The sequence below is a fragment of the Platalea leucorodia genome (genome assembly GCF_965183815.1).
Source record: "Platalea leucorodia genome assembly, chromosome: 6".
Taxonomy (NCBI): Eukaryota; Metazoa; Chordata; class Aves; order Pelecaniformes; family Threskiornithidae; genus Platalea; species Platalea leucorodia.
Genome location: NC_138828.1, coordinates 54,842,718 through 54,854,993, shown reverse-complemented (window position 1 = coordinate 54,854,993; position 12,276 = coordinate 54,842,718). Strand labels below are relative to the sequence as shown.

The window sequence follows — 12,276 nt, the reverse complement described above, 5'->3', positions numbered from 1 at the left end:
AATCTTGGTGTCAAAGGTTTAACCTGAAAACCAGATTCAATCTGGAAGTTAGAATCAGTCTCTGGATCAATACTGCCCTGTACCAGAACAGAGCAAATAGTCTCTTCACTAACTTTGGGAAGCTGCTGGCTGTGTTCTGCAAAGGAAGAGCTCAGACAAGTACAGAATCAGCTCAAAAACATAAGTCCTATTTAACAGAATTAAATAGATTACAGCCCAGGAGAAGAAAGGATTAAAATCTGTCTTCTGTTATAACTGATGTTATCATGAAAAAAGGAAGAATGTCAAGTAGTTGAATATAGAAGGAGAAGCATTAGGAAAGCATGGATTATAGAACGGTTGACTCTCAAGGCAGAGGATGATTTTCCTCTACTTAAACATCAAAAGAGTGTCATTTTGCTGTTTTTTTTCACTTCCTTTTCCTTTCTCCTGCCTGACTATATGCTGGCTCCTTCTATGCCTCTGTCTATAGAAGAGCCTTGTTGAGTATTTGTCAGTGGAATGGCCGTAAGAAATTGAACATATTTTCCTGGGCTGGGAGAACTGCTTGCACATTTGTCTGCTTTTGGGTCTATTCTCTTTTCAGAAAAACTTCTTTTATCAAGGCTTCTTTCTCTTTACATACATTCCTGAGACCAATCATTCTGTTCCTTGGCATGTTTACGCTCAAGCACCAAAAATCAAAATCTTGCTTTTGCAAACAAACTGTTATTATCCTTAGGTCAATGTAGTCCTTCAACAATCTACATAGTCATGTGCAGGCTGGTGTAAGTACACACTGCTTGTAATCTCAGCTGGCTAGATGTATTCTACCCTTAACTAGAAGATATAAATTTATTTGTGCAATGTCCTGGATAAGAAATTTATTTATTTAGTCTCAGCACTTTTAGCCTGCTTATAAAACTTCCAGTTTACAGACAGCTTGGAGTTCACATATATATGCTTGTAATCAGCTCTATAGTTGTACCTCAAGAGTAGTGCTCTGACAGGTTGCTTTGTTGCCAAGTGGTTACACTCCTGCAATAATATTATCTTTCAATCAGAGCTCTCATACAGACAAGTCTGGACATTAAGTGCTTCCTTGAGATCTAAATAAGCTTATCAGAAACCTTGTTCATCCAGTACATTTTGGGGTACATATTGACGTAGTCATTACTGAGGAAACACAGAAATTCTATATATGTAACGCATTTTTGTTACTGACAGATGATGATAAAGGAATTCTGGTTCATTTAGTGTTTAGGGTACTGAGTCTGGCATATCTACTTAAAGGTTTAACTTTGTACTACAACATCAAATACAGTAGTTTTACTGTGGTCACATAATTTGGTTGCATAAGCCAGTTTAAAGTGATTAAGTGCTTCCCTTCATCTTGTGTCAATTTACTCTCCAAACTCCATCTATCCTGAATGACAATCTACCAACTGAACATGGTAAATCCAAGATCTTCTTTCCCATTCATACTGAAATTCCTATTCAGTCTCTGAAGACACTAGACATACGCCTACTGTAATAACAACATACATCAAATAATCATTTATTTTTCTACATTTCAGTACTTGTTATAAATATTTTATTTCTACTTTTCCAACCTAATTTGCATTTCACATATATTTCCTCATATTTCTGTCATATTTCCTTTTTATAGCCATAAGCCATATTTCTACTTTATCATTTCCTTTTAACTAGTCTGGAAGACCTATTTCAATTACCTGCAGACTCACAGTCCTACACCATAATCTTAAAATCAAAACTGAGGTACTGATGCACTCCTCTGCATGTTAATTCTGGATATTATTATAATATTATTAGAAAATAAGTATGTAGGTATCTTCTGAAGTTTCCTTGATACAACAAGGCTCTCATCTTTCATCTAGTGAAGTAAATGGCTTTGATCAAAGCCATACTGAGCCCACTATAAGCATATACTTTAGTGTAATGAAAAAGATACTTGCAGCCCTTCACAGATTTTTCCCTAACACTGTTCTGGTGTCAAAGTAGATTTGACCTACACATGTCCTGCTATTAATCTGAGAAAGTTTCCATTAAAACTGAAGTATGCTACCTCTTGTCCTTCTCGACTTCCATCTTTCTACCTAACTTTGCTATTTGACAAGGAAGAAGGCTCACAGAAGGTCATAATGATCTGCAAAGTTTTTATGCCTCTTCTTTTTGTTTCTCCTACTGCTGCTAGCAACCATGTGCAAGTCTTATTACAATTGCAATTCCCACGATGAGATCTATTACTATGTTTGAAATATGGAAACAAAGTGATCTTCAGCTAATTATATCAGCTCACACAATACAGACATGGAGCTCCATATATCTGAAAATTTTTGTGTTTCAATAAATTATGGAAGTAGTTGAACTCTATAGAACTACTACTTAACTGTCTACTTTACTACTACTACCACTTAACATTTACTGTCAAGTTTTTAAAGATTTTATTTATTTTTAGAGGAAAAATATTACTGTTAACATTAATTATCATTATAACAAAATTAAGTTTTATCCAGAAAGGACTTCATGTCCTGTGCCAAAACAGATTATACCACACAGACATGCAGCAATAAGGGATGAAAGAAAATAAGCCAGCAGTTAAGAAAGTAATAGGAAACAAAGTAAATTACTTCTCCATAAAGGTGAGTAATATTTTCCAAACGATCTAGACTGGGTTATTTAGAAAAAGTGATAGAGCTTATTTGCTGCATCTAGAAAACATAATTGGATTTGACTGCAGAACAGCAATGGCTTCTGATGGAAGACCTATGTGGTTTAATTTGCAAATCCATTTTTGCCTTGCCTTTTTTTAAACGTGATTAATAAAAAAGCCACATGTGCAAGTACAACTGATTTAGAAGAAGGTACCTAAACCTGTAACAAATCAAGGTACGCTATTGTTTTTATAGGTCTTGGAAGAAGGGTCAGAGATAAAATCATGGTCAAATAAAGAACACTATAGCCAAGTCTGAATGAAGCATATAGATCAGAAGAACATGTAGGAGACAATAAGAGAATTAAATTGCAATCTCTTCTCCTTCAAAAATCATAAAGAGAGAAATACTCTTTACAAAAAAGCAAAATATTTCCATAATTTGGATAAAACATTGTAAGTTTAATGGAAAAAAAAAAAAGTTTCGGATAACATGCTTTTGGCCTTAACTGAGCAAACCACCTCAAAAGTCAGAGGAGAAAAAAACCTCAGTTACGTTGTTCAAAAAAGTCGGTGTTTTGCTTAGAATATAACTAGATGATCTCCACTTTGCTTAGTACTTCTTATACAGCTGCTAACTACAAGTTTGGTTTAAGAAAAAAGAGGAAGACAGACTGTACTAACAGAGACATACAGTGAAAGCTTTTATAGAAAGGATTACAGCCTTCTTTCATAGTAGTGTGTCAGAAAAATGTATATTGAGCTAGGCCTTCTTAATCTGTTTTCTCAAAAGTACTCTGGCAGGATAAAGCTCAGTTGTGATATATGCTTGTCCTCTCACTGACGAGTGTGACCAACACAGTGTTTTCAAGTTCTGCTACAAGAATATCTTAGAGCAATTGTACTGCAATTAAAAGAAATCTGAAATAAAAGCATAGGGCAGAAAACTTTGTGTTAAGATTTAAATAACAGAAGTAAAAGTCAAACAGATACTTTTGGTCTGTAACTGCAGAGGGAGCGAAGAAGACTCTACGATGCTATAGATGGTGTCCATTCATTGGGACAGGGTGAATATAAGGGGTGGAGAAAGGTTTAATCATGTGCAGAAACGAACCTGTAAGCCCACCAGAAACTCAGCTCCTTATTCCTGCTTGTTTCCTGGCTCTTTGGCAATATGTTTACTTCATCATGCCTTTCTCTTCCCTCCCTACAAAGCTCTGTGACACATGTTAAACTTGGTGGTAGGAGGCATCCCTGTGTAAAGGGGCAATAGTCAGCTGCAATTCTAACAGCTCTGTCTAACAAAGCAAAAGTTGTACCTTTTTTGCTCTTTCTTTCTTTCTTGTCATTCATCCTTGAATGATAAAGTAGAAAAGAGCTAACACAGTTAAAAGAAAAAGCAAAAGTAACAATGGAAGTAAGAATAAGAAGTCTAAATTAAATCAGCCAACTGCCTAATTTTAAAGTGAGAGACTCTTAATACAGAAATAAATAGCTGCAATATCTCTAAAACAAAAAGTACTAATTTTGACTCCATATTTTTCTTATCTGGGGAATATATTGATATCTGGATTACTAGCCTGTTTCTACTATAACTTTCTCCCTGGAATAGGCTGCCTAAATAAAAATTTAGAAATTAAAATGCTACAAAAATAATCAATGAGAAGCTACAAATTTAATCTTTCAAGTTTTTATTAATCAAGAATTTCTTATATTGCCTTTTGATAGATTGCTTTTTAAAGTTGTGCATTACAAAAATATTCTTCTGAGTTGAGAAAAAATCATATAAAATAAATCCCACATTGCCATAATGGTTTATAAATGCCCATGAAATAGGCATGCTTTAGAAAATTAATTACCAAAATGCATCATTTATTGGACCCACTCACAGTGAAGTGTTTCCAAAGAGACATTATTCACAGCTAGGCAAGAAAATAAAATCAGGTTTTCATTGCAGTACCACACTTAAATAACTACATGTGAGAATTTCATCTCCAAATAAGCACAGCTTATTTTTGCTTTTGATATTTTTTGTTTTCACTGTTCTTCCATAACTCCTTTCCTATATTCACCCCAAGGCACCATGATTATCAAAACACAGGCTTGAGAAAAATACACTTTAAAAAATTTCTGGTTGATGTTTGACATTATGATGCCTTGCCAGGTTTCATCAGTCATATCATGTCATATAGAGTAATGCAGTCTGATTGATGCAACTCACAGGGACTCATCACCTTTCATGTGTTTGCTGAAGAATTTAAAGGTATCACACAATCTTTGGACAGAATTCAAAGAGCTACTATATGAAAGAAAGATTTTGTTATTTTATTTTTCCATGAAGATAATTTATTTTTTTTTTTATTCTTTGGGAGATTTTTTTTTTTTAATACTTTTCTTGAGGTTGCATGGATCATACAACTTTTAGTCTCCATTGGAAGAGTACAGGGATTTGATTACATTTCTTAATGGCAGGAAATCTAATCCTCAGTGCCATTTGTAAGATGTTTTATTTTTAACTTATGATAGATGGTTTGAAATCTCCTTTGTCAATTGTATATTTAAGATTAACTTTCTCAGTATTTAATATTCTGATCAAGTTTGAACCTTAGCAGGATTCAGTATGATTCTCTTTTTTCTTCTTGTGTTATTTCAGTTATTGTCTTAGGTTTTACTATGGTAAAATTCTTGTACAACTACGATCTATGAAGAATTGCTGCTGACTCAACAAAACACTGATATCTCCTTCTCCTAACCCCAAATTCGGTAAACTGATACAATTTAGCGTATTATATTGGATACTGCAACATCACTAAACCGCCTGCTTGTAAAAGCCTTTTCTTTTGGTTTAGCAGTATTAATACAAATTGCTTGGCTAGAGAAGATGGATACAGGTCAGATAGGAATGAAAGAGGAAGAAAAGTTATCCCACATATACTGGCAAGCAACAATCTTGAGGCTTATGAAGAAAGTTCAATCATAGCTTGACTCTGGACTCCCTGGATGTATTTTAATATTATATCTGGCATTATATGGCAGTAGAACTACCTAATATTTTTTTAAAAAAAAAAGTTGCTAGTAATGCATTTTTAGTTTTACAGACCAGAAAGGGATATCTTATCATAACAATCATAAACCAGAACTATCTTATACTTTCCACGCAATTGAACTTTCAAACTAGTAGGTTGGTTTCAAACTCTGTAAAGCAGGCATTCCCAGATATAGACTGACCTAAAGCTAAACACCACTGACTGGTGAAGCAATTCAAGTTTTGTATCTTATTCTAGATTATGAGTGTATAGATAAAGCCCCGCCTAAGTTCAGATAAGATTTTATTAAGCAGTCAAAGTTAAGGCGTTTATCTAAAACAAACTTAGGTAATGGATTCTTTTTTTATAAGCTAACACATTTCTAATATCACATATTATATCTAATATGTGATATTAGATATAATATCTAGATATCTAATTAGATATCTAATAACACATTTCTAATATCAAATGAGCTGAGAGATATATATAGAGAGAGAGATATCTTGATGACAGTAAAACACCAATGAGAATTATTTTTCTTATTTTATTGAACAAATGTTCAAGTCAAGACAAGTTTTCTACTTACTACACTTCAGCTGAGCCTCCTAAAGTAAAGCAGAATATATACCCTTAATACACATAGAAGTTAGACTTGATACTTTGTATACAGAAAAAACAAAGGTATATAACAATAGTTTTTATCATTGTGAAGGGGCATTACCTAAACAAATGTCATAGGTACTACAAAACAATACTTAATGGTAACATATAAAAGCCAGATCACTGTGGTAAGGGTGATTTGTACCATAGCTGGTCCTGCAGAGCTAAATTCAAATCTACCTTTAGAGGATCACTGATGATGAGAAAACTTTTTCCTCTCCAGTGGATGAAAATTTTGTAGAGGACTGATAGATTAATTACTCTAAGAGTATTAAAAAAAAAAAAAAAAAAAAAAAAAGTTTACATCCATTTAGAAACCTTACTAATACCATACCTGTCACTTTCAGTCTGTCGGCTCCAATGACAATCTCATCTTCATCTGCAGAAAACAATACTTTTCCACCTTCACTTGCCCTCACTTCAAATCTCTTACACTGGGCCTCCACGGCATCAGCTCCTGAAATCAAGGAAGTGAATGCTTCATCTAAGATATTTTGTAAGAATAAAAGTAATCATCAGCATACATGGAATATCCAAAACATATCGAACACATGAGGCTTTTATAAAATACTTGGCTTTCTGTAAGCCAGATCGGTAATTCGTATTATAAAATATTGTTAAATTAATTTACAGAGTAACTATTTCACTATTGCATACCAGGACAGAATTTAAAATAACTACGAAAAATATCTATTTCATTGTCGTGTGTGCATGTCAACACAAGAATTTAGAATGTACTTAAAATCTGAGATCTTAAAGTGCCAATTCGGGCAGAGCTTTCTGGGCTCTGCTCAGCTTAAACTGCAGTTTCTTGCCAATGGAAAAAAAGATAACATATGAGCCTATTTCATAAAGATTAACAAATCAACACAGCAGAAAAGGGTATTTTTCGTTCAGTTCTACCGTAAATTGAACAGCAGAAAAACAAAACAAAAAACCCCAACAAAACAAACAAAAAAGATGAACTGAGATATCACAATTTATCTCATGTTCTATTAAACAAAACTCCCAAATGTTTCAAAGCTCCAAAATCCTAAAATAATTCTGAATCAGACTGATCTATGGAATTGCATCTAACAGTGCAATAAAAGAAGTTTGCAGATACTGAAACTCTGTTAAATTTACTATGCTTTTCAAGGTACAGGTCTTATCCTTATTCTTCAGTGTTTTGTCTGCTAAATTCTTTCTAATTTTTTTTTATTTTATTTTGTTTTATTTTATTTTATTAATAAGTGAAAGCAAAACTTTAATTCTGAAAATGGTATGGAAAATAAATGAACTGCATATAGCACAACCAGCAGTAAGGCAAATTACAAGATTTCAGGGAATAATTATCTGACAATTTTCTCATTGATCCCTAATTGGATTTCTAATGTACACCTGGAATGACCCATCAATCTATATGGGCAAAAACTATGGGGAAGGCATTAAGGACAAAGAAATCCATGTATGTCATTTCAGTTTATCAATCTGGTTTATAGGTTTGCAAAAAAACCACTTGCTTCCATAATGTGGAAGTTTTCAGTTTAATATTCAAATGCACATGATCAAAATATATAATAAGAAATACAAAAGCTGTGATAACTAATTTTAGATGAGGAATTGCCATAACAGCCCTTACTTTGCAGAATCAGCTATAAAATCAAAACAATTCCTCTTTCAGATGAACTTACATTTGTACTGTGAAAAATTTCTGGTTATTCTTAATTCATGAATGTAAAAAGAAAATGAAAAGGAATTATAAAAATACTTGTGGTGTCCCATTTTCTTGAAGGTAGACATGTTTATTCTGTTGTAAAAGTGTAAAATGGTATTTTCTTTCTCTCTCTGTACAATTGAACTTTATTTTAAACATGATAATAAGGTTGTTGGCTTTGTTTTGAAAAAATACTAAATTTTTGTAAAGACAGACAAGGACAGATTTCATATAGCCTAATGTTAGCCATGGGATAAATGCTACATCTCAGAAACATTCCAGGATGCTCACTAATTAAAGGTATAACAAAGTCTAATTGTCCATCAGGATAAATGTAATCACAGTATATATTCACACATAGTTGTCTTACTGCATTCATCCATTACCCTGAAATATTTTCCAAAGGTCAATGGTGGTGGTCCCTGATAGTGTTGTCCCCAGGCACACCTGAATTATTTGTTTAAAATGCTAGCACGTAGCTAGCGATGCACGCTAGCAATAGTTGAGAAGGATACTCCATTCTTCTCATCGCAGGGAAAGATATCTTCTCAACGCAGGGAAAGATATCTTTTCAAAAAGCTGTTAAATACGTATTTATATTTATTTGTTATATGAATGGTCATTTTATGAAAGCCTGTGAAATCTAGGCATTATCAGGCCTCTAGTGAGTCCAACAGACTGTTGTGTATCTGTGCAGTGGCAGAAACACAAAAGGAAATCAGAAGGTCAATTTATCAGTTTTTTTCAATTTTATTTCTTAGGTTGCAAATATGTTAAGCTTATATGTTCTTTTGAAAAACAATTCCATTGCAAAATAAATCATACTGTTGTTGACTATATCCAGTTACTCTATGAAACCCAGATGACCACATAACTCAGATTACTGTAAGAACTGTAATAAAACTGATAATATTACCATTTAATTCATTTGGAAGTGGAAGAAAATATAATAAATTATAGATTAGTTTAAAATACTTGTGAAAATTATAGACGACCTTTTATAGATGACTTTTGAAGATTCTATGATCCACTGATTATTTACACACAGACATGATTTAATGCTTAAAATGACATGTAATAGTCATGAACAAACACTGTTCACAATAGTAAAAGCAAGGTGTAATCCTCTTTAGATAGCACTGCACAAAACTGTTTATTGTAGAATGCTTCTTATGATTCAGAATGGGAAGACCTGTAGAGGCTAAAAAGATCAATGCTTTCTTGTTGAATATAAGTGCTTCCAGAAACCTTGTGGTTTGAAGGAAGATGTCTGAGATAACATCAAAGTCATTGCTAAAATTATTGATGACAAAATAAGTGGTAGCTTCATATTTGAAATAAGAATGCATGCTACTATTTAGCCATTTCATTATAATTGAAGAAAAATTGTGCCCTCTTTCTGTACCATTGATATTTTGCCACTGTGTTCTCTGGAGGGAGAAAAAACAGGCCTGTTACTAAGTTGTTTAGGTTGCCCTAATAAAATCGTACACTGAAAAGTTCAAAATCAAATAGACTTACTATGGTAAACAGAGAAATGATTCAAATTTTACATAAGCCTTTTACAATGTCTAGCTTTTATTCATTGATATATATTTTCTTACTGCTTCTGTTGAAATTTTTTTCAGAATTGAAAAAAATTCTGACACTATCAAAACATTCCATTTTGATACACTTTTGGAGTAGTGTTTACTTTCAGTTTGGAAATGTTTGTTCTTCATTTTGAAATGTTTAAAAAGCATACAATTAAAAGGCATTAATTGAATGCAAAATTTATGAAAGCCATATTATAATTGACCTAAAATACATTCCTTTCAGGAAAAATTGGAAGCAATCATTTTTCCTGTTTTAGTCACAAGTTTGATTTCAAAATCTCAAAGCCCTTCTGGAATTGCATATTTTTTTTTCTGCACAAGTCTAGTTTTCAATAATTTTGTAAATTTCATTCTATTTTAAGATTGGTGTTAGAATAGAATATATTACACTTCACGAGGGCTGGAAAGCACAGGTAAGAATTCTGTTGTATAAGTAAATTTCAGTTAACAAGAAATATTAATTGTATTTTAAAACAATAAGCTCATGGTTTCAGATTGCTTAACAACTACTGTAATGTTCTGTGTGAAACTCTTGCATACCATAACATATTATCAAATATAGCACTTGATAGAATATCACAATAATCAAGAAGATCACATGCTTTAAAGTCTTTAAATGCCACTATATAGAAGCATAGTATTCTTATTTCCCCTAGTTGGCAGAAGGAAAAAAAAACGCACAAGACATAAGGGTACCACCAGTCCCTAAAATGCAGACAGTTCCTACTGGTTAGTGCATTCATGGTGCTCAGTATCTTGTCGCCCTGGATGTGCCAGAGTGGTGTGGCATGACCTGGACTGGTGTGCCTACCGGGCACCCTGCCTGAGTGCTTGCACTTCCTTTGGAGGGAAACTGCAGCAAGGAGGAGGAGGGCAAGCCCTTGAGTCTCACTTCAACAGTCAGAGAGCATACTTCAGTCAAGTTTTGGGGAAACAATCTGAGGATAAAAAGCTGAAAATCCCGCCTACAACATCTAGATAAAGGTCAGTCAGGATATTTGTGCTATAACAGGTAATAAACCCAGGCAGACTTCACTTTACATGAAGCATTGTCTGGAGAGCTGTTTGTAAAAATACTATGCTCATTTATGGAGACAGTTAATGGGAACATAACAAAGGGGACAAACTTTTTAGCAGGGCCTGTAGCGATAGGACAAGGGGCAATGGTTTTAAACTAAAAGAAGGTAGATTTAGACTAGATATAAGAAAGAAAGTTTTTACAATGAGGGTAGTGAAACACTGGAACAGGTTGCCCAGAGAGGTGGTAGATGCCCCAGCCCTGGAAACATTCAAGGTCAGGTTGGATGGGGATCTGAGCAACCTGATCTAGTTGAAGATGTCCCTGCTCATGGCAGGGGGGGGTTGGAGGTCCCTTCCAACCCAAGCTATTCTATGATTCTATGAAAAACAAAATACTCAACTGATTAGAAAAAAAATAATACAATACAACCAGTGTTTATTGTCATGGCCCAGGAGACTTCCTTTTTTAACAGTGATGGGTTGCAAAACAAGGAGTCCACCAGAGTGTGCTACCTGCCTGACAAAAGCAGCAGCATCCTGCAGGGACAGGAAAGCAAAGCTGAAAAAGGATGGAAGGCTGGACCTGTCCTTGTCCTGCAACCATAGTTATGGGTCAGGAAACCAAAGGATATCACAAATAACTTAATACCAATTAGTTTCATCTTTATTTAAGAGCTGATGATTGCTTAGCTACCTAAAAGTACGTGGCATTATAAGTACTGTGATGCTGTTAATTTACACACATGAAAGTTGCTAGTTCTGTAAAGAAGAAGGATTAACAGAAAATGTGAGAGAAATCAAAGAGAAAAAAGACCTGCCACATTCTTACTCATTAAATATCACTGCAAGTGACAGCCCATGTTTCAGTAACTGCCTTTTAAGACTTGCAATGTATTTAGGATAATATAGCTTTTCATTAAGAATGACTTACAGAACAATGATCTGGAGCTTCTACAAAAAAATGCATATATTCTAGAAGCTCAGCATTTGAGCTTCTTCAACATCACACTGTATAAAAGTAAACCTAGAATTCAGCTAGTCCAAAATATCATTACAGGATAAAACTCTACTTTTTTATTCTAAAAGAAATGGGCTTTTACTTTATGTTGCAGTCAGGACTTAACAGTGCATCACTTAGTATTACTCAGTTATTGCTGAAACAGTGGTTAGTGTATTCAAGCCACTTGAGACATTACTAACAAAACATAATACATGCTAAGTTTGTCTCTGACGTAGAACCAGTTGTGAATGTTATGAAAATGGTTTTGAAAAGTTAAATTGCCTACAGAGTAATCAATGCTATCAAAATGGAATTCTGTTTCATTACATTTTCATTTCCCAGTTGAAATAAGAGTAAGCAGTTGCATGTGCAATGTATTAGTGTATTATCTTCTTAGTTTTAATGCAAATTGCTGTGTTCCAAAAACACTCTACAAACATACACGTCTCATAACCCGTCTGAATCTTTAACAGTACTACTAACAAAAATGATGAGAATCATCTCTTAGAATATCATGCATGAACAAAGCAAATCTTTTGAAATTTTTATCTCAAACTTGTAGAGCAACCACACTATCCACTATGCTTATTTTCATCAAATTGTATCTGGTTGAATAATGCACA

General features: G+C 33.8%; 1 protein-coding gene across 1 annotated transcript in view; it reads right to left on the bottom strand.

Annotated features, from left to right (window-relative positions):
• Window positions 1-12,276, bottom strand: part of SGCZ (sarcoglycan zeta) — a gene marked incomplete at both ends in the record, with an annotated part of 486,557 nt that overhangs the window by 42,843 nt on the left and 431,438 nt on the right. Inside the window, 1 exon segment of the mRNA XM_082315901.1 lies at window positions 6,677-6,799. Within this exon segment, the coding sequence (XP_082172027.1) occupies window positions 6,677-6,799 (123 nt within the window).